The following is a 23,918-nucleotide window of genomic DNA, read 5'->3' on the forward strand; positions in this document are numbered from 1 at the left end:
ACCGAGGCTGAAGTTCAATGGTACAGTCTCAGCTCACTGCAACCTCTGCCTCTCAGGTTCAAGAGATTTTCCAGCCTTAGCCCCCCGAGTATCTGGGATTACAGGCAGGTACCACCACATCAGGCTAAATATTTTGTATTTTTAGTAGAGATGGGGTTTCACCATGTTGGTAGGCTGGTCTCAAACTCCTGACCTCAGGTGATCCACCCACCTCAGCCTCCCAAACTGCTGGGATTATAGGCTTGAGCCACCGTGCCTGGTAGACCTACTTGATTTTTGAGTCCCTGTGTCTGTTTTGTAGGATTGCGCTATTCCTTTGCACCCTGACAACTGTCATTTCTCACTGCTACTGGGAAACTTTCATCCCCTTATCCCTCCCCATAATTTGCTGAGTCTTAGAATACATGAGCTTGTGAAACAGACATGCAAACCAAGAGGATAGCGATTCTGAGGGAAAGTGTAAGGGCTTCTGGGTGTGGAAACGGGAAAAGTTTTCATGTGCATTTTGCGAGGCCCCCTTTGCTGGGTGTGAAGGAGCTTGGACCCTGGGGTCAGGTAGGCCTGGATGTCACACCTGCCTTACTCTTGGTACTTCCATTTTGTTCAGCCTCTATGAAATAGTTACTGGTCCTACTTTACAGATAAGGAGAAATGAGTCTCAGAGAGATTAAGCATCTTGGCTAAGGTCATGCAGCTGTGTTACAACAGGATTGGATGCCAGGTTTGTTGCCACCAAACTCTAATTCTTTCCATGGCCCCACCCACAGCCAGAACATTGGGAAGCTGGACTAAATCCAAACACATTGAAAGGCTATGGATGACAGCTGGATTGGGTCCCTTAGCTGATTGTTCCGTAGGCTTAGTTAACTGGGTTTGCAATATCAAGATCATGGACTGTGGGTCAGATTGGGGCTGTGTTCTGGGTTAGCTGTTAACTTGCTGTGCAACTATAACAAGCTTCTTCCCTTCTCTGGGCTGTAATTTTGCTATCTGAGGAGCTTCCTAAGATTTTGAAACAGTGACCAACACTGTGGTATAAAAGAAGAGAGAATTGTGAAAGGGAATAAGGCTTTGGTGGCTAAAACGGAACATGATTTGACACCTGCCTTCAAACTCAGCTTTCCCACTTACTGTCCGTATGCCCTGGGGCATTTCTGTGCCTCAGTTTCTTCATCTGCATCTGAAAATGAGGACAGTATCTCACAGTATATAGAGAAAATTAAATGGCAATGGCACTTCAGAATAACTGGAAGAAAAAGCAGGGGATTTATAACTCAATTTGACTTAAGATCCAACAATCTCCTTTGACTTATCACAGATAGGATTGTCCTAGAACAATCAATGCATAGAATGTGAGACAAAAGCTCTCTGGTCAGATGCAATGACAGAGGACTCACCTGACTTAGGGGGAACATCACCCAAAGTCTTCAGACTACATAGGAACTTCTAAATTGGTGGTGGTTGGTTCTGTCTACTCCAATGCCTATCATTTCTAGATAACGTTGGATATAGGATGGACAATAGCTATCTAGACCATCTTCACAGCCTCCTTCTGGGCTGGTGTCCTGGCCTCCAGTGACACAAGGGGTAAGGCTGCACACATCTCTCTAGTGGCTACTCATGTCCTTCAAACAGGCCTGAACCTCTCAGAGACACCTGCATTCTAATCACAGCAATCCCACCTTGACATTTATGTTAAAGCGAACAACCGCCCTGGTTGCTCCTGGTTACAACACGTCGTCCCTCTCCTCCATGCCTTTGCTCACACTGGGCACTCTTACAACGTTGGTGAAATCTTATGCATCATTATACAGTTCAGTGTCTCCTCCACTGGGAATTCTCTCCTCTGAGCTCTTATAGTGACCTATGCGTATCTCCACAAGGACACACTGTATAGTGTAATTATGTTTCTGTCTCCCCAACTAGAGTTTGACTTTCTTTAGGACATGACTTCATGGCTAGCTCACTGCCATGTTTCAGGCACTAAAGCATTGCCCAAGATGGTGGATTCTTAATAAAAATGTTTGCTAAATGAATGAATGACTTTTAGGTCCTGGGTCTGGCCTCATCCCTGGCACATAAGGTACTCAGTTTATGCTTGATGAACTGTACAGAGCAATTTGAAAGTTTTTCCACTCCATGCTCTGCTTCATTTTAAGGAACTGTAGTCCTCCTTCCTGGAGTTCTGGGCAAATCCAGCACTTAGTATCTCTGCCCTTGTGCAAAGTGTAGCTTGTTTAAAAGAGATGCCTGTGCTCCTAATGTCATGACTGGACACTGGTCAGTTTAGCTATGGAGATGTATCATTGTATTCCTGAACTCTGACCATCTCTTGTTAAAATCAGCAATTTTACCAGACAGCAAGTGCCCTTGTGGGACTCTAACACCTTACAGCCTTAAACTGGACCAGACCTCAGGTCTTGGCACATTTGTGATCTCTGAGCAGGTTGTTTGCAGAATTCAGCAAGTCTGTCTATCTGGCTGTTACTGGCAGTGACACAAGGAAAAGTGATCTTGCCAGGAGACTATGCTCCAGGCCCCCAACCCCACTAACTAAATTTACCATAAACACATTCCAGGAAGTTTTATTCTGGACCATCTCAGGTCCCTATTAGGATGTACCTTGTATTTTGTTGTTTTTGTTTTTCAGACAGGATCTCACTCTGTTGCCCAGGCTGGAGTGCAGTGGTGTGATGACAGCTCACTGCAGTCTCGGTCTTCCAGGCTCAAGTGATCTTCCCATATCATCCTCTCGAGTAGCAGGGACTACAGGAGTGTGCTACCACTTCCACCTAATTTTTGAAAACATTTTTCTTTGTAGAGACAGGGTCTGCCTATGTTGCCCAGGTTTGTTTTGAACTCAGGGGTTCCCTTTGAACTGGGCTTGGGGCTGCTGACCTTCCTCCCAGGAAGCGTTGCTCCTGGCCACTATTGACCATGGGCATTGCCAGTCACATGATTTAACTGGAAGCCCATTTGACACAGAGAAGGAAAACTGCAGACTCCAAGTGAAGAACCATTCTCACCTGACAGGGGCTCCCCGGGACTGGGCGGGTTTCAGCATCACTGTGATGGTCGTGTCTGTCTCATTCAATGGGGTGTCTGTGTCGTACTCAGGCATCGACGGAGCTGGGCGGGAAACAGAGAGTGCAGGTGAGTTCAGCACAGGCTTACCACCTCCCCTTGCTGCCATCCTTGAAGACCAGCATGACTAGAGAGAGGATGCTCAGAAAAGGGAAGGATGAGAAGCCTTCCAAGCCTTCAGTAAAGGAGGCCCTGGTGCTCAACCTGCCCACAGTAGGTTTCTTCAAGGGGCAGTAGCGTGGGGATGGGTGGCAATGATATGTCAGGTAATCTGCATGAACCAAAAAGTTCCACACCTAATAAAGAGATACATCCAGGGAATATAAGTGCTAATGAAGAAGTGAAAGCAGACTCAGCCTTGCTAAACACATTTAAAATGCAAATTAAATCAATTATGAACTACTTCCCCTCTACCTTTTTTTTCTCCTTCGTGAGACCCCTTTCCCTAACACTCAGCTGATAGGAAGGCAACTATATCTAATCCTTTGGGAAGGTAATTTAGCCATTTGTAGTAACAGCTATTAAAATTCACACCCTTTTTAATTCACTTTTTCCAACTTCTGAATTTGATCCTAAAGTTATAATCCAAACCCATGATTTAAACTTTATTTTGTAACATGTTTATTGAAGCGTTATTTTGTAAAAACACGGAAGCGCCAAATATCCAAACACAGGGGAATGTATAATTAAATTACGTCCATCCACTTGACAGAACATTATAATGAAAGCAATGTAGCAACATAGGAAACAGTTATGGGATAAAGATAAGAGAAAACATTAAGCTACAAAATAAAATCATGTTTTTCTGCAAAACCATGTGGAAAATACATATATATGCGGACCAAAATTGCATAGATATTTAGGATAATGAGAGCTGTAGAAAAGGTTCTGAAATAATTCTGCATCGAAGCTGTCTAGTGGTAGAGGGGGCCCTACTGGTGACAGCAGTCTCTAATTTTGGACTGCTGTGGCCCTACAATACTAATTCATTTGTTCATTCATTCATTCATCAGGTATTTCATGAAAACCTGTGCTAATGTCTTATACTGGCACAAAGAACGTTCCTGAAAATGAATTTAAAAACCAACCTGAATGCAATATACATTATCTCCACACACACACACACACACACACACACACACACACACACACTATTTAATGCAATCCTGTGGGCAAATTATTAAGTGATGTGCCACCTAATTAATCTAATTTTTACTCTTTCGGAAGTTCATCACTTAGATTTTCTCTGTAGAAGACAACAATGATAACTCACTAGGGACTGGATTGTCCTAATTCCACCCCTATCACAGGGTGACAATTCAAGAAAAATTTCCACTTCAAGGAAAATTGGCAAGCGGGGGTGAAACAACATTTCTTCCTTTTCCCTTTCTAGGAGAGATACCTGAAATTTTGGTGGCGATCCGAGTGGTGACAGGGGGCCCAAAGCCCTTTGCTGTGCTGGCCTTGATAGTAAAGGAATAGGTGGTCCCTGGGTACAGACCCACAAACAGGTGGTGGGTTTCATTCCGGAGCTTGAACACTTTCCCCCTCTGGCTGGACAGGTCAGCACTTGGGTCCAGGGAGCCAACAGCCTTGTAGTTGATCTGTAGGACAAGCCAGCAAACAAACAAATAAATGCCTCGCTCAGGAAGCTGGACTGAGCTCAACTGGAGGAGCCTTAGGGAAGCGGGGGTAGGGAAGGGAATGTGAGCTTGGCCAGCAGATTCTGCTAAGCTGCCTGTTGCTGTCCACTTTACAGATGATCCCAGCCTCCAAATACCCCATTGCTCACCCACTGGAGCAATGCATGTTCTCATTGATTTGTAGGAGTTAAAACTTAAAAAATAACTGAGCTTACAGAGATAGAGAGTAGAAGGATGGTTATCAGAGGCTGGGAAGGGTAGCAGAGGGTGGGGGGATGGTTAATAGGCAGAAAAAAATTGAAAGAATGCATAAAACTTCGTATTTGCTAGCACAACAGGATGTCCAGTCCAAAATAATTTAACCATACATTTTAAAATAACTAAAAGGATATAATTGGATTGTTTCTAACACAGATGATACATGCTCGAGGGGATGGACACCCCATTTATCCTGATGTGATCATTATGCATTGCATGCTTATATCAAAATACCTCATGTAACCCATAAACATATCCACCTACTATGTACCCACAAACATTTTTTTAAAAAGAAATAGAGGGTGAGCCACAGATGTCACTCTAAATTTTTTGATAGTCTCATGAAAAGAAGTAAAAAAAACAACAACTAATTTGAATAACACATCTTGTTGAACCCAATGTATCCAAGCTATTATCATTTCAATCCGTAGTCAACATAAAAATTGAATGGAATTGTCTACATTCTATACCATTCGTATAAAGTCTTACAAATATGTTGTGTCTTTTACTCCTTCAGCACAACTTCATTTGGACTAACCCCTGCTTTTCACAAGTGCAGTGGCCCTGTGTGGCTAGTGATCACTATGCTGGACATTGCAGTCACAGAGCAGTGTCAAAGTACAGTATCCCAGGGAGAGTATTTGTGAGTCTTGATAAAAATGCAGATCACGGGCCCCATCTTCCACACAGATACAATTGCTGACTGGTGCTTTCTTGGGCATTATCTTTTTTTTTGCCTTCCTCAAATCCTTGGGGGCATCAGGATAGCTACTTTCATTTTAATAATGGAGAAACTGAGGTGTCATTGGAAGCCACTTGCAGGCAGTCAGCATCTTTCAAATTGTAGAGGGAGATAGTTTATCTATGGCATATGAAGACATACCCCATGTGACATAACATGTGAGTTCCGCAATAACCAAACTGGTCTACACCTGTGGAATGCTTTGTGTCTACTGTTCCTTGATCACACACTGGGTGCCACAGCAAGGTACTGGGAGAGGTTTGAAGTGCTCACTCTCAATTTCTGCACTTGCCCAAGGGTGAAAATAATTAACAGTTGGTATCCCAGCACCGGTCCCGTGGATCATGCTTGGAGTGTCACATCCTGAAATTACACAGTTGCAAAGTTGCAGACACAGGATTTTTTCTTTGTTTGTCTTACCTGGTTTGTTCCATTAAAAATGTTTAATTAGGCTAGGTATGGTGGTTCACATCTGAAATCCCAGCACTTGAGGAGGCCAAGCTGGGAGAATTGCTAGAAGCAGGAGTTGGAGACCAGCCTGGGCAACACAGTAGGGCCTGTATCTACAAAGCATTAAAGTATTAGCTGGCTGTGGTGGTGCACGTCTGCAGTCCCAGCTACTCAGGCACTGAAGTGGGAAGATGGCTTGAGCCCAGGAGTTCAAGGCTATAGTGAGCCATGATTGCACCACTGCACTTTAGCCTGGGTGACAGAGCAAGACCCTGTCTCAAATAAAAAGTTTAATTATGGTATAATATACATACAGAAAAGTATCCCTCTTGATAAATGTTTGAAAACTGGATATAGTCATATAATCAAAAGCCAAACCATTACCAGGTCCAGTACTTTTTCCTTACACTCCGCACAATCCTACTTGCCTACCCCCAACAGGGATCACCTCTGCCTGACTTTTTTTTTTTTTTAAACAGGTTCTCTCTCTGTCACCCAGGCTGGAGTGCAATGACACAATCTCGGCTCACTGCAACCTCCACCTTCCCAGTTCAAGCGATTCTTGTGCCTTCTCCTGAGTAGCTAGGATTACAGGCGCATGCCATCACGCCCAGCTAATTTTTGCATTTTTATTAGAGACAGGGTTTCGCCATGTTGACCAGGCTGATCTCAAACTCCTGACCTCAAGTGATTCACCTGCCTTGGCCTCCCAAAATGCTGGGATTACAGGCATGAACCACCACACCCAGCCTACCTCGGTCTCACTTTTAACAGCATAGACTAGTTTTGTCAGTTTTTGCACTGTATATAAATGAAATCCTATGGAATTTGTGTTTTGGTTTCTGGCTTCTTTCTCTCAACATTATCATTACATCCATGGGATTCATCCATGTTGTCGTGGCCAGTAGCAAATAAGGCATTCTCAGGTACATTCAACAATCTATTGCTGACATTGCACTAAGCAGATCTGACTCTAAAGCCGGTTCTCTATTTTCTATACCACCCTGCCCGGCCTGGAGACGCCATGCGTCAGTCGAGAACGCATTCACTCATCTACTTACTTGCTCCTTCACATGTTTCCTGTGTACCCCTGTATTCTGAGCCCTGCACTGTGTGCTGCTGGGGCGGGGGCAACTGAATTCAAGTCAGGCCTTGTCCTCAAGTGATTTCCATTCTTGAGAGAGGGAAGCCAGCTAGATAGACAGCTGACATCACTTACCTTCTGTCAAGAATGGCCAAACCCAAGCAGAAAAGGAAGCACACCAACTTCTCTTGAAAAATAAGCAATTTGCTATTACTGGCAATGACACCAACTGTTTTGGAGAGAAGAGTGATTTCTCTCTCCTATGTTAAACAGTAGTGGTGCCACATCCTTAAGGAGAGGTCGGACTGCCCAGAGCAGAGTGCGCGCAGGAGGAGAAATGCAGGGAGCTGAGGGCTTTGGGCTTTTTTCAAGCAGCGCCTGAGCGTGCATGTGCACCACTCAGGTGGCTGCCAACTTCAGGCTGCTCTGGTGGGCCTGTCTACAGCGTTCCCTGTGGTCACCCCTGCCCACCTCAGTCCCTCTCAGAGGCAAGTGCTACAGGCGTCTATCTGCCTCTGTTTGAGGACTTTCTCCATGGGTGCTTGCTGGGAATGGGGGGGTAATTAACACCCCAGCCATGATGGGAGTTAATACACAAATTCTCCACGCTCCCCTCCCTTGACACCCCTGCAGACAACCCCTCCTTGGTATCCCTGCAGCATCCCAATTTCCCTGAGGGGCTCAGCTCCACTTGCCTCTAGAGGCAGCTGCTTTGACAACACAGTGATGATTGGCTACTTTCCTTCTCTTCCCCACCCTACACCTCTTTACTGGTGTTTCTTGAACTTCTCAGCAATCGGCTCACATTGAAATCTTTATCTCAAGGTCTGCTTCTGAGAAGGACCAAAGTAAGGAAAAGTGCTCAGAGAGGTATCTCAGGAGAGAGTGGAACTAATGCCCGAAGGACAATCCTGAGTCAAAGAGGAAAGAGTATTCTAGGTTCCAGGCAGAGGGAACCACCTGGGCAAAGACCTGGGGTGGGAAAGGGTTTGGACAGAGCAAAGGCCAGAGCCACCGCAGAGCGGGGAGCGAATAGGGGCAAATGGAGTTTTCATCATGCAGGTGGATTCTGGGTTCAGAGAGTTCAGCCTGTAGCCACCAATCCCAGTGGACCAGTGAAGAGGATATGCGCTTGCATTCTTTGAAAATTCTGTCCCTGTCCCCCTGCCTGCACTGGTGGCAACTACATTGATATACACACACTGGGAGGTGGAACTCATGCCTTATTTACTAGCCAATTCCTTTCCTGCGCTCCAAATTCAATCCAAAAGCAACTCAATTTCCACCAAGCTGTCAATATAATATACCGCGCTCCTCTGCTCTCCTAACCTTTCCTGGTATTACAGGATCCTCACTTACTTGTAATGAAACACTATGAATAAATCAATGTATGTTAATATAGCATGTCTTCAATTTTTTATGAAGGGCTTCGCCAAATCTAATTCCCACTGCTTTGTCAGAAACAGTCTTTGAAAAATTTAACTTGCAAGTTTTACGAAGTTAGTGGGAGATCGGGCTGGGGAGGGAAAGAAGAAAGATGAGAAAAATGGGATGGGATGGAGCTGTGGCTGTAAATGTGTAACACCATATGAATCTTCATTTGTAAGTGGGGAAAAGGGGAGATTTGTTAGAATAGCAAACATAAAGGGTTAGTAAGGGGATGGGTGCACAAGTGCACATCAACCCTGGGCTCCTGGCATAGGCTTTGGCTGCAGCAAGTACTCAAGGATGTCCCCCCTCTCTTTTAGTTGCTGACAGTAGGATCGGAAGCCAAAGCAAGTGCTTTATAATGAAAATCCAATCGTCATAAGAGCAATGGTTTCCCATAGCTCTCAGGATGAAGACTGTGTCTGTGTCACGTGGTCTTAATCAGCTCGGTGCACGAGCTGGCCTCTCTTGTCCCCTCCCCTACCACCCCAAGCCTCATTTCAGTACCCAAAAACAACGATGGTCCTTTCTGCCACAGGGCTTCGCACCAGCTGTTCTGTCAGCTTGGACCTCCCCTTCCTTCCCACCTTCCTTTTGCCCGATTCATGATTCCTCGTCCTTACCTAACCTCACTTACAGTGGCTCTGTTTATAGGCATCTTCGCCGACTCCCAGGTTCTCTTATTTTATATTTCCAGAATCACCTGTCTCTCCTTTGAGCCACTAACTTTCCACGTACCCATGTAGTTATTTCATCAATAAGTCCCTTTTCTACCAGCCCATGATTTGAAAAAAATATGACTTGCAAGTATAATTCAATCCACCATCTGTTTTTTAAGTAAAGCTTTATTGGAAAACAGCCAACCATTTATTTAAATGTGGACTATGGCTACTCTCACACTACAAAAGCAGAGCTAAGCAGTTGCAACAGATACCCTACGGCCCACATGGCCTAAAATATTTATTCTCTGGCCCTTTACAGAAAAAGTTTGCTGACCTCTATACTAGACTTTAAGCTCCAAGGAGGCAAAGATCTTACCTGGTGTTTGTTCAACATTTTATCCTTTTCCAAGTACAAATGAGTAATTAAATTAGCTGTGTGGTTTGAGTGATAGTTTAACCTCTCTGAGCCTCGAGTTCTTCAAGAGTAAAATTCTAACTCTAATTTTAGTTTCGGTTTTATGTTACAGAGTGACCCCCATTTGTTTGGGAGGAGAGCTCCAGAGTGTTCATGAGTGGCTTTAGCTTCTGTACCAAGGCTCTGGCTGCAAGGGACCAGAGGACATCTTGGGAAGAACAGGTCACTTTTCCACCCGGGCTTCAAGAAGGAGCAAGAGAGGGACGCAGAGGAGAAGGAAATGATTTCTCTCAGAGAATTCCATCAGGAAGGATTTGTTTGTTTCCTGAACATGCTTGCGTTGAGCTGCGCTGTGCTCCCGGCACTGGGCTAGAGGCAGGGTGTGGCTACACTGGTTCCATATTCAGAGACAGCATAGATGGCCTGGCAGAATAATTTATTCACAAAGATCACTCCCAAGGAGAAGACCCATTATAATTTTATCAAGCTAACCAAGTGTTCTTATGACATACTTACACACGTCAGGTTAAAAACAGGTTCATGTAAGCATCATGATCAGAGACAAGGTAGTATTAAACCTATAATCAAGTAGAATTTAAAAAGATTGAGAATATTGATAGCAGCATTAGCTATAAGTGACAACAGTGTAAACTGAGTCAAGACCTGCCCACCCACAGTGTATTGCTCCGGAAGCATCCTCTAGAGCTCCGCACCCTCCCATCTTGCCACTACATTTGCATCTTTATCCTAAAGTCCTGGGAGGGTCAGCGCCCTGTTACCCATCTCATCTCCTCCTGACTTTCTTCAATGGCTTCCAGCTAATACTCTGGAAGTCTCAACATACTAAACTTCTAACAAGACCAATCTGGCTGGTGCATCAAATAAAGGGTTAAATCTATCTATTTTTTCTTTAAGCTAAAAACAACTGGTTAAAATATTTTCTCCTCTTTTCCACACCACTCTCAATATGTCTACAGGCACAGTCTCTATCATCTTGGTGGCCTCAGAGGCAACTGGTACAAAAGGAAATCAGCTCAAGGTAATCTCTTATCAGAAAGCAAAGTATTAGCTCTTTGGTTTCCTAGCAATTTAAAAGTACAAAGTGAACCCATTCCTTTTGAAGAACAATAGGAATACACAGATGACTGTGACACACATGCTGGTGACTTCTTGACCAGGGTGCCCTTGTTTTTTCCTTAGTGAGCCGAGGACCATAATAGCAACAGAAGAGTGATTAGACTGACACTCGTACTGCTGCTCCTGGTGCGTCTGAGGCTGCGGACCCAGGGAGAATGTGAGGACCTGCTGTTTCTGTGCACAGAGTAAAATTCTAATTCTAATTCTAATTTTAGTTTCCATTTTATGTTACTGCTTTTACTTCTCTGGGACGTTACTTATTCTCTTCATCCACAAATGCTCACTGAGAACCCACTTTGTGCTAGACTCTGGCTAGGGAGGAAAGCCATAGATGAGGAAGATATAGTTCTAGACTTTGGGGACAAGCACAAGCCTTGATGGATATTAGAAGGGGCCAAAGTACTTCAGAAGTAAGTGATTTTGCCAGAGAGAGAAGACAGCCTCTTAGAGAAGCTGTGAGAACACTAGGCTAGGCCTGTGGTCCTCAGCCCTGGCTGAGCATAGAATGCTTAGGAGACCTTTTAAAAATAGTGCCAGTTCCAGCACTACTCACAATAACAAAGGCATGAAGTCAACCGAAATGCCCATCAATGATAGACTGGATAAAGAAAATGTGGTACATACACAACAGGGAATACTATGCAGCCATAAAAAGGAATGAGATCATGACATGTGCAGGGACATGGATGGAGCTGGAAGCCATTTTCCTCAGCAAACTAACACAGGAACAGAAAACCAAATACTTCATGTTCTCACTTATAAGTAGAAGCTGAACAATGACAACACATGGGCATAGGGAGAGGAACAACACACACTGGGGCCTGTCAGGGGCTGAGGGAGGGGGAGAGAGAGCATCAGGATAAATAGCTAATGCATCATGGGCTTAATACCTAGGTGATGGTTGAGAGGCGAAGCAAACCACCACAGCACACATTTACCTGTGTAACAAACCTGCCCATCCTGCACATATATCCTGGAACTCAAAGTAAAAAGTCAGATCCTGGGTCCCACCCCAGACCAATTAAATCAAACCCTCTGGATAGAAAGACCTGGGCATTGAAACATTTTTAAAGCTGACCAGGAGATCCAACTGGGCCCCCAAAGCTGAGAATGGTGGAGCTGGGACTCAGAGTACACAGGGGATTCGGCAGAAGATTTGGGAGATGAGGCCGTGCCAGGGAAAGGAGTCCTCAGACGGCCTGCTGGAGCACTGCTGTGATAGTGCTGCAGGCAGGATACCTTGATGCCGGTTGACGTGTGTGGGTGAAACTACAGTGAAACAATATTTGTGTAGCCTCAAAGTACTTCCCACCAAAGTTACTAGTTACTCTTATGGCTTTTTCATCAGACCAGAAATTCTCTGATACTCTTCTCTACAGGAGGTAGAACCTAATTCCTCTTGCCTTGAGGGTGGGCTGGACCCAATGATTCATGACTCACTTTGAATGAATGGAGCATGGAAAGGGGAAAAAAATAGTGGCTTTTAAGTGGAGAAATCTGGAAGACGCTAGTGTTCCAAGTGATCAAGGTCAGCATCACCAGTGGTAAGTCACGTTGAGATCATGCGCCCCTGATATGATGTGGTGAGCAGTACACATGTTTTCTGGGGGTTTCCTCCTCATAACCTCAGTCTACAAACAAGAAAACATCAGATAAACTCAGATTGAGTATTGAACAGTACTCTTACAAAGTGCCACCAGGTGCAGTGGCTCATGCGTATAATCTCAGCACTTTGGGAGGCTAGGGTAGGAGGATTACTTGAGCCCAGGAATTTGAGAACAGTTTGGGCAACAAAGCGAGACCTTTTAAAAAACTAGCCAGGCATAGTGGCACACGTCTGTAGTCCTAGTTACTTGGGAGGCTGAGAAAGGAGGATCCCTTGAGGCCTGGAGGTTGAGGCCGTAGTGAGCCACGATCACAGCACAGCATTCCAGCCTGGGAAACAGAGTGAGACCATGTCTCAAAGCAAAGCAAACAAACAAACAAAACAAACAAGAAAGTGTGAAGGTCACAGAGAAGCAAAGAAAGACCAAGAAATGGTCACAGGTTGAGGAACAAGGAGACATGACAGCTAAATGCTGTGTGAGAACCTAGAAGAAAAAAGAGGACTTCTGCAGAAAAACTGGAGAAATCTGAAAAAAAAAAAAAAAAAAAAAAAAAAAAAGTCTGGAGTTTAGCCAATAGGAAGGCACTGACATAAATTCTTAGTTTTGATAAATATACCATGGCTATGCAAGATGCTAACACTGGGGAAAGTTGCAGGAAGGGGATAAAACTCTCTATACTATTTTGTTTTAATGATTTCTCTGTAAACTTAAAACTATTTCAAAATGAATTGTTTAAAAGACAACAAATAGCATGCTGAGATTTGGCTCCTGTGAACCTCTTTGTGGCTACAGAACAGAATCCACAGCAAATATCCATCGAGCTGTTGACTAGGTGCCTGGCCACCTACTAAGCTCTAGAGAATCCTCAGGAACCTACTGTGGATCAAATGCTGGGAGAAAACAAGCTGGAAGTCCAGCAGGCCCAGGGTCTTTAGTATTCACCATCCATAACCACAAGGCAGGGTTAGTTAGTGGGTGATAATAACAAGAACTAACTTTATGTGCTGACCATGCATATGGTTCTCTCCCGAGTCACCACTCTGCTCCTTAGCTCCCTCCCAGACAGACTTGAGGTGAGTGTGTTCCTGTCAACAGGTGCTCCCTCCAGCAGCACCTCAGGTCCCCCAGTTCTTAGCAGTGGGCTGCTTCCCAGCCTCATTCTCTTCCCTCCCTGTCCCACATGGAAGGGATACTCTGAGCATTACTCTTCCCAGCTGTCCTAAATTTCAAAGAAGGCAGTCGGAGTCCCATAGTAGGGCCAGCATCAACTCAGATGTGTCTAAGCTCTTTTTTCTTAAACTATCATAATAGCTTGATAGTTTGGTGAGGCCCACAGGAATGAGTGGAGAAGGCACATTAAATTTCTGTTCTGAAGGAAGGGAAGATGGCTCTTATGAGCATATAACAGAGAAAACATATGCTCTTACAAGCATAAAACAGAGATTGAGTCTCTGGGGTCAGATGCCTTCCCCATAGAGTGTGAAGCTGCTAACCAGATGAAGGCATGGGAGAAGGGTGGGAGGAATGAGAGGAGATGGTGGAGAGTGAAAGAAGAGAAGGGTCTTGGGCAGGACCACTGCTTGCCTATGGGGTGCTTTTGCACAAAGTAGAAAAAGGTGCCTGTCTCAACTCAGTTTCAGCCCCCTGTACTTCAGTGAGCTGATGCTGCCTTTGTGAGAAGAAAAAGATGCCTTCCTTAGTGCCCAGTCATACTCTTTCTGGCAGACACAGCGCAGAGCTTAATGGATTTCATTCCCTTGGTAGTGTCTCTTTGTGCAGTGCACAAACTATGCAACAGTAGGTGGCATTCCTGCTGAGCTCAGATTATGGAAGCTTTTAATAAACTACTCAAGTGCATATATTTTATTTTGAGAGTAATACAGAGCCATTAAAGGGGAGGGGAGGCTATCAAGAGCGATACAGGATCACACCACAGTGTTACTAGAAGTGTGGTTTGCAGACAAACAGCATCAGCACCACCTGGGAACTTGTTAGAGATGCAGATTGATGAGTCTACCCCAGACCTCCTGATCAGAATGTCCAGGGCTGAAGCCCAGCACACTCTTCCTTCATAAGCTTTCCAGGTAATTATCATGCACATCGAATTTGGCGAAGCACTTTCTCAGGCAAGGGGATGGAGGACTGACATGACCAGAGGAACAACCCAGATGCAGATGGCAAATACAAAGAAGGCCTGGTTTCAACAAGAAGCAGAGGGGATGGAGAGGTGACTAGAGTCACTTTGAGAGCTTCTGAGTCCTGGCTAGAGAAGAATGAGTTCCCTAGAAATGTAAGAATGAGACGGAGCCAACACATGGCCCCAGACCTGAAGGGAGATGAGACCCCCTAAGGCTAAAAATCACTGGTGAAGACCCGCAAGTGTCCTTACTGGCCTCATCCTTCCAATGCTGTTAACCTTCATGAAGGCGAAGAGTGTGGGTCTCAGCCAGCAGGAGGGAAGACTGAAAGTCAGATCCGTCACTTACCAAGAGTTATGCGACTGGACTGAGGCTCTACGTACCCTCATCAGCCAAAGGCTCTGAAACAACAGAACAGAGTAGCAACGCCTCTGAACGGTGTCTGCCAGGCCTCCCTGCCTCCCAAAGCTCCAGGGTCAGAGGCTCAGCCTGCAGGCTTGGTTGGCTGTGCCAGGGCCTGCCTGGGCTCCACTCCTTCCCCAGCACTGCCAGCACAGGGACCCGTGCCCATGGTTGCTGGCCGTGTCCATCCTGCTACAGCCCAGGGGCTCCCTCTAGCCTAGTGTGGACTTTCTCGGTTACCACAGATCAAAGAGGCACTGCAGGCATGGGGAAGTCAACTTGTTTGCCCAACAGGGCTTTGGGTGATTTCCAATCAATGTCCTGCTCTCTGACTTCAGCTGTTTTCCTGTTGGCTGTGGGATCAAACACTGGGAGAAAACAAGCTGGAAGTCCAGCTGGCCCAGGGTCTTTAGTATTCACCATCCATAACCAAAAGGCAGGGTTAGTTAGTGGGTGATAAGAACAAGAACTAGCATTATTGCTGACCGTGCATATCGTTCTCTCCCGAGTCACCACCCTGCTCCTTAGTGCCCTCTCAGACAGATTTTAGGTGAGTGTGTTCCTGTCAACAGGTGCTCCCTCCAACAGCACCTCTGGCCCCGCTAATCCTTAGCAGTGGGCTGTTTCCCAGTCTCATTCTCTTCCCTCCCCTCCCCAGATGGAAGGGATACTCTGTATTACTCTTCCCAACTGCCCTAAATTTCAAAGAATGCAGTCAGGGTCCCACAGCAGCGCCACCTCAACTTGGCCGGCTCTAAGCCCTTTCTTCCTAAACTACCATAGTGCAGCCTGATAATATGAAGCCTAAACCTCCTTTCAGCTTTTAATCTCATGCTGGGGTGTCCTGGGTGCTATGATTTTCTTATTTTCACAGAAAACTTCTTGCTTAATGAGTCTGTCTAGCGATACTCCCCATGGCTCTTAGTCTGTATTGCAGCACTTCTTGGGTTTCTGAATGTAAGCTGCTTGCCTTCCAGCTTCACACTGAGCTGATTTCTGTTCTGCTAAGTTTAACCTGCTTAAGTTGCTAAGTTGCATGACCAATTCCTCTCCAGTTGGCTTTGGGCATGGAGATGCAAGAAGTTAAGTAATCCCACGACCCTGCTCCTTGGAACCCTGCAGCCATACTCACAGCCTTTCTGGCAGACACAGCCTGGAAACAATCCTTCATTAAAGGCAAAGCCTGGATTCTATTTATTTATTGTAATAATTGCCAAGCACCCAGCTTGGCACAGAGAAGGAGTCAATAAGGTTTACAAAATAAATGAGGATTAAGAATGAAAATGTAACAAATCCTGAACAGGGTACCGCTGGGATTTGAAATGAGGTAATTCTGAAGTCCAGTCTTCTCCACCCCACCCTGCCACCTTGCCCTTGGCTCCTCCGTTCACATCCTGTGTGAAGAGTTTCTAGGGAGGGGGCTGATTAAGGGAGGCTGCAATTGTCAGAACACAAGGCTTTGTAGAGGGTCTGTCGGAGTCCACCCACCTCAGGAGGGGCTTGTCAAGCAAGACCCTGAAGCTGGGTCCACGCCTGTCTGGCACAGAGTTGGTGCTCATTAATTATGCATTTAATAATTAAAGAGGCCCAAGATGGTGAAGGTCTTGTCCTCTGGGCCTGAATTTCTAAATCTGTATAAGTAGAAAGTCCTTTTGGTGCTTTTTAGAAAATACCCTTTGACACTGCTTTCATTAAAAGGTGGAGTTTATATCCCCTTGAGTCTTAGGGGACTTGGGACTGCTTTGACCAATAGAATGTGGGGGGAAGTGATATTTTGTGACTTCTGACTAGGTCTGAAGGCAATGCAGTTTCTGACTTGTCCATAGAGACACTTCGGCCTACAGCTTCTAAGCTGCTGTGTAAGAAGTCTGACTCCCCTGGGGCCTCCATGTGTGAGCAAACACAGGGTGCATGGAGAGTCCCTGTGCAGATGCTCCAGACTGACAACCCCAGCTGAGTCCAGTCATCTGGGCACCAGACAGCACCTTCACGGCGCTGCCACGTGAGTCCAGTTCTTGGCTGTCTGGTCACCCTTGGTCATTTGAGTCTTCTCAGCTGGTACCCTAGGCATTGTGGAGCTGAAACAAATCATCCCTGACCTCTTGGATTCCTGACCCACATACTACGTAAGCGTAAAGTTGTTGTTTTATTCCACTATATTCTGGAGCAGTTTGTTACCAGCAGTAGTAACTAGAACACCATTTGTTCATTAGACTTGAGAGTTTCTTAAAGACCATGGGCAATATTTTATCCCCCAAGGAAACAGCAAATGCTTAACAAATACGTGCTACATTCTTAGCCAAATGATGAACATCAACAATACCAGTAATGAGAACGATGGACATTTAGGCTGGGCAATATAACCAGATCCATTTCCATTTCCACACAAAAAATTTTTTTGAAATAGCCAGGCATGGTGGTACACGCCTGTAGTTCCAGCTACTTGGGAGGCTGAGGCCAGGAGGATTGCTTGAGCCAGGGAGGTTGAGGTTGCAGTTAGGCAAGACTGTTCCAAGCCTGGGACTGTCACCCCAGCCTGGGTGACACAGTGAGACCCTGTCTCTAAAAAACAAAACTGGGGCCTGGCCTAGTGGCTCACACCTGTAGTCCCAGCACTTTGGGAGGCCAAGGCAGGCAGAGTACAAGGTCCCGAGATGTAGACTATCCTGGCCAACATGGTGAAACGCTGTCTCTACTAAAAATAAAAAAATCTGCTGGGTGTGGTGGCATGTGCCTGTAGTCCCAGCTACTCAGGAGTCTGAGGCAGGAGAATCGCTTGAATCTGGGAGGCGGAGGTTGCAGTGAGCTGAGATCATCGTGCCACTGTACTCCAGCCTGGTGACAAAGCAAGACTCCATCTCAAAAAATATATAAATAAATAAATAACATGTACATCATATGCCTCTTGATAAGATGATCTGAGAAAGGGTTATGTGTGGTATTTTTTGCCAAAGATGTATAATCTCAATCTAATTATGAGAAAACATCAGAAAAAAAAACTAACTTAAAGGACAGTCTATGAAATAACTGACCTGTATTATTCAGAAGTGTCAAGGTCATAAAATGTTTTCAAATAAATAAATTAATTAAAGCCTGAAAGGCTGAGGAGGTATCCCAGACTGGAGGAGACTAAGAAATAAGAGAAGTAAGTGAAACATGGACAGGATTCTGGACTGGAAAAGGACAGTGGGAAGATAAATGAAATTCAAATAAGGCCTGCAGATTATAGTATTCATTATATCGTAGCTTAAGGTATTTATCAATGTTCATTTCCTGGTTTCAATCACAATACTGTGGTTATATAAGATGCTAACATCAGGGGAAGCCAGGTGATAGGTGTATAGGAACTCGTTACTAATTTTCTAACTTTTCTGTAAGTCTAAAATTATTTTAAAATTAAGTACTGAGCCAGATGTGGTAGCTCACACCTGTAATCACAGCACTTCGGGAGACCAAGGGGGATGGATCACCTGAGGTCAGAGGTTCGAGACCAGCCTGGCCAACGTGGTGAAATCCCAGCTCTACTAAAAATACGAAAATTAGCTGGGCATGATGGCGGGCGCCTGTAATCCCAGCTACCTGAGAGGCTCAGGGAGGAGAATCGCTTGAACGCAGGAGGCAGAGATTGCAGTGAGCTGAGATCACGCAACTGCATTCCAGCCCAGATGACAGAACAAGACTCCATCTCAAAAATAAATAAATAAATATTGGAAAAAGAACAGAAAAAAAATGTGCACTAGGTCTTATCAATTGGCTAATCTGGAATCATGGACCCACAAGTCAGAAGCCAAAGGTGCACCCCTTGATCCCTCACATTCTTGCAGCAATTTATTACAAAAACAACACAAGTAGGCATTTATCATCACTCACTAGTTGCCAGGTGTGTTGCCAAGCACTTTCCACACATTACTTGTTTAATCATCCCACAAGTTCCTGAGGCTACTACCATTACTATTCTGAGACTTAAGGAGGACAACTTCCCAGTGTTCTCACAGATAGGAAGAGGCAGCCCAGGCTTGGAACCCCAGCAGCGTGAATCTAGAATCTGCCTGCTTAGCCTCGGAGCTCCCTGGTCATCATGAAGAGTGGTCAGTCTTGTTTCCAGGGGCCCAAAAATTTTTGCTGGAAACCTGTTAGTTAAAGAATCAGCTAGAGTGAAAAGACATCTTAGGAGTTTAGATAGGCAGGGAGAGCTTTTGAGTGCACAGTTGGGTGCACAGAAGCCAAAATTAAGGTGAAATGGGGTGGAAGTAAGTCTGGAGAGTTGGGGCAGATCAGGGGACTTGATGCTAGAATGCATTTCCCAAGCACCCTGGAGTGGTTTTCTGACCACCTGGGAACTTCACGCATCCCTGTCAGAGGCCAAGTCAGGGATCAGGTTGAGAGGCCTTTCTAAGGAGAAATCCATCGATCACGTAATCATACATTCTGGGCCAGTGAGGGGCTGAAGGCTGAAGTTTCACTCTCCAGCACTTTTCTTTCATTCAGCATTTTTCTCATGAAATTAAAATAGAATTGATTTTCTCCCCCACTAAATTAGGCATTAGGAAAGGAATGAAAGGGAGGGCATGCTGGAGACTACGGCATCAATTCAATCCAGTAGAGTAGCATTTGTGAGAAGTTTTATTCGCCCCTGCTTATCATGAGAAGGTTTTGTAAAAGCCTATTTTTTTGGTTATATCACCTCCTTGCCAGAAGAGATGAAATTTCTTTTTTTATTTTTCTCCCTTCTTGGTTAAAATGATCATTTACACTAACCCTTTCTCCAACCTTCTGGTCTCAGGTTAGAAGCTTCCTTTTTCTAACTTTGCCCCCATGGTATTTCCCCAGAAGCAGGCATACAGGAGGTGACACTGCTATTTATGGAACTGTCATTTCTGATGAAATAGGTCATCTGAGGACTCTACACTCTCCTATTCTGCAGTGACCCAGGTGCATAGCTGGGTCTAGAGTGGAATCTCGCAGCTGGAGGGAACTACTCCATTTACAGAGTACTAAAAGGAGATTGAGGCAGGAGGAAACTGAGGCTCAGAGAAGTTAAGATGCACGTCTAAGGCCACACAGTAAGCAGTTCTACCTGAAGGAGGCAGTGATGGGATAACAAGAGAGTCGGAAAACTTGGGTACAAATCCTGATGCTTCCTCTTCGCAGATGGTCATTTATAGCTGCACTGCCCACTAGAAATAGGATGTCAGGCACATTTGTCATTTTATATTTTCTAGGAGCCACATGGGGGGGAAAGGCAAAAGAAGCAGGTGGGGATTAATTTCAGTAATATACTTTCTTTAACCCAAGACATCCACAATGTTATTATTCCAACATGTATTCAACACAAAATCATTGAGGATATTTTACATTCTCTTTTCCCTCTAAGTGTTTGAAACCTGCTGTGTATTTTAAACTCTGAATATTTTGATTCAGCCTAGCCACATTTTGAGTTTTTAATAGTCACTTGTAGCTAGTAGGTAGACCAGGGTTGCACAATCATTCTTTTCTTTTCTATCACCAAAGAAAAGGTGATAGGCTTCTTATCACCTCCTAAGAAGCCTATTTAGACTTTTTTTCTTTGCTGTATCCCCATGAATTTTAACTCTGGAGATGCAGTGCATAGCTGTATATGGACATTATGCATACCTGTATGGCTATATATGGGCTCTATGCATATTATGTATATGCATAAGAAAGGGATTCTTTTTTCCCACCCTACCCCCACCACTACACCAAGAACCAATTTTCATCTCTTGGGGGCGATGGCACCCCCATTATGCATGCATGGTCTAGGGGAGGGGTGTCCAGTCTTTTGGCTTCCCTGGGCCACATTGGAAGAATTGTCTTGGGCCACACACATAAAATACACTCACACTAACAATAGCTGATAAGATAAAACAATTAAAATCGTGAAAAAAATCTCATAATGCTTTAAGAAAGTTTACGAATTTGTGTTGGGCAGTATTCAAAGCCATTTTGGGTCACATGTAGGCTGCATGCTGAGGGTTGGACAGGCTTTGTCTAGAGCAAGCAGTAACAGCTCTGAGCCTCGGGTCCTAATCTGTAAAATAAGGATGAGTGTGTGGACTACATGAGGCAGTTCTTGTAGGAAAGCATCCAGTGGGGTTGAGTGTGGCACCAATGCAAATATCGGAGTTGCACTACTGTTTCCAACACATTCCCTTCTACGCTGAGTGCCAGGAGTGAGGTCCCCTCCTCACCTGCAGCCAGCTTCCAAGGAAGATGTGCTCTCTGCCCATGTCCTCCCACCTGCTCCAGGGAACTTTCCAAAGCCCTCACGGGGTGACCAGGGTCTCTATCCTTCAGCCTGGCCACAACTCAGCCCAAGGCAGTATGGCCTCATGGACCACCACTTCAGTGCCTTCTCTCTCCCAGTGGACACCTAATTGATGCTGAAGGTCCACTTGCCACCCTTGAGGGCAGCCCAGATCCCCCGACACCTAGACCTGGACTCTTCCCTTTCTGGAGTGTTCATTGGCAGAGGGGTGGTGCCTGAGCTTCTTATCTGTGCAGAGACATATGCTACATTTTCCAACTTCTCCCAAACCGCTACCCTAGTCTACCCCAGACTCAGAAGGTTGCTAACTGTGCCCTAAGTGTCTTCTCCCTCAGCTCCTGAGAGATTCTGGCACTTGTTTCCCTTCCCATCTCCTGGCTTCCCACTGGCCAGTAGGGTCCATTTCTGCACCTGTGGCTCCCAAGAAGCTCTACCTTGTCATTGACCACTCTGCCCCCTCTGTCCAGTTCTTTTTCTGTCCCATCTGAGTGAGACATGCCCTTACCAGCAATGCCAGGGGCCATCGGGGAATCGTCTGGAACCCTTTGGAGGTAAGGAATTCAGTCCCCCTAACTTGTGATTTTGCCAGTGGGCAGTGCTGTAAGAACATGAGTGCTGGGGTCATTGAAGGCTGCCTCCTCTCTCTGCCCCTCTTGTGATTCTAGTGGCTACACAGCACATGTGAGTGGAGCTGACTGCGAAGGCTATAAACTTGGTGTCTGAAGCTGGGGGACGGCAGAGTAAAACCCACGAAGTGAGCAGCCTGATTGCCCAGCCTTCTGCAGTCATGCCTCATTAGGTACCCATTGGAGGGAAAAGTCAAACTAAAAACTGGAAAAGAAAGTGGCTTTGGGATGTTGCCATTTTTTCCCCTTAAAATGTACTTCTTGGATTGTGTTTCTTTATAGATATAATCCTTCCCCGACCCTTTATTTGGGAGGAGGTTCAGAATAGAAAGCAATTATTTTGAATTGCATCAGCAAAGACTCATGGAGAATAAAAGGAAATACTTTGGGATTATAAAAGACAGTGTGAATTTGATTAACAATGTGAACTTGGTCTTGGGTGTGAAGGGCTGGTTTTAGGCTGTGATGCTTAGCACTTGGGTGACCTTCAACAAGACTCAATTCCATCATCAATAAGAAGGGATTTTCATGAAGTTGAAATGTGTCCATGTGTATAAGAGGGCTTGAAAATTCCTAGCACTTGTTAGACTATCAAGTAGGTGAGCTAGACCTGAATTTACAACATCAGAGAGGGTGTTTGATGGCATTTTTGGGGAAACCACAGACTCATTCAACTGGAGTCAACAACTAGCTTAGCTATTGGGCAGTAATATAACATAGCTGTTATTCCAGGCACTAGAGTATGCCCATGAAGAAACCAATAGAGTTGTTGCCTTCCTGGAGTTTACCTTCCAGCTACTGGGGAGGTGAGAGGAAGGGAGAAAAATATAATGAACATAATAGATATGCCATTTATTTGGTATGTTAGCAGATAATAAGTTCTCTAGAAAACTAAAGAAAAGAAAGGAGACAGCAGAGCAGGGTGGGGAGGACAGGCGTGCAGGGGCAAGGAATTGAGGGGTGAGACTGAGCAGGCTCATTGAGAAAGCGAGATTTCAGCAAGAACATCAGAGAGGTGAGGGAATTAGCTAAGGGGATACCCAAGAGAAGAGCTTTCCAGGAGAGAAGAGTGGGATATGCAGTAAAAGGAGGGTTGAGGGGACGGTCACGAGATCTCTGTGAGTCCTTGAAAGATCTAGGCATCTAGCCTCGCTGGCATAGGGGCTGCTACAGATTGTGAGTCAGTCACTGAGACAGACCTCATGGTGAGAACTGGTTGCGGGACTGAACTCTTTGTCCTGAAAGGTAACAGCTCCAACTCAGGCCATAGATGCAGGATACAGGGACCCCAATCTCCTGGGGTCCTTCCACCCAGCTCTGGGTGGTGGAGACCTGAGAGGACAAATTGATGTATGAGTCCCACCTCCATGCTCCGCAGGCCCAGGGGATGCTGCATAGCCCAGTTTCTAGACCTTTCCTTCTGGTTCAGCTGCCTGACTCAATAATCTCCCAGGAGGCCTCCTCCAAGGGCTCCTTCCGGATGAGTGTGGGGAAGAATAAGGGTCACAGATTATGCCCTGGGCAGGAAAAATGAACACAAATTCGGGGTGTTGAGGAGGCATCTGAGAAGATGACCATTGCTGATCTAGCAGGGCCATCCCAAGCTAAATCTCAGGAGCGTGGACCTTGATGTGAAGACACCAAAGGTTATGGTGAGCAGTGCTCTCCGAAGGTGGTGCTTTGTTGTTATTGTTGTTGCAGTGCTCTCATAGTTCATGATTTATTCTTTGGAGGCAAAATCTGGGCCCCTGGAATATTTGTCACTAAATGAAAGAGTGAAGCCAGACATGGTGGCACATATGTCTGTAGTCTCAGCTACTCTGGAGACTGAGGTGGGAGGATTGCTTGAGCCCAGGAGTTCAAATCCAGTCTGGGCAAAATAGTGAGACTATAGAAAGGGAGGATGGAAGAGTTTTTTCCCAGATCTTTAGCAGGTGTAGCCTCCAGCTTTAGTCT

The 23,918-nt window shown here is 45.3% G+C and overlaps 1 protein-coding gene across 21 annotated transcripts in view; it reads right to left on the bottom strand.

Moving 5' to 3' along the window:
• The window catches only part of PTPRT (protein tyrosine phosphatase receptor type T), a 1,160,468-nt gene that overhangs the window by 295,867 nt on the left and 840,683 nt on the right, over positions 1-23,918 (bottom strand). For all 21 annotated transcript variants that reach the window (XM_078371705.1, XM_008995950.5, XM_035302876.3 and 18 more), the window contains exons 10-11: positions 4,487-4,688; positions 3,027-3,129 (exon numbers count right to left, since the gene is read on the bottom strand). In XM_078371705.1, coding sequence (XP_078227831.1) covers positions 3,027-3,129; positions 4,487-4,688 — 305 coding nt within the window. The remainder of the gene's footprint in view (positions 1-3,026; positions 3,130-4,486; positions 4,689-23,918) is intronic.

This window comes from Callithrix jacchus, chromosome 5 (assembly GCF_049354715.1).
Source record: "Callithrix jacchus isolate 240 chromosome 5, calJac240_pri, whole genome shotgun sequence".
NCBI lineage: Eukaryota > Metazoa > Chordata > Mammalia > Primates > Cebidae > Callithrix > Callithrix jacchus.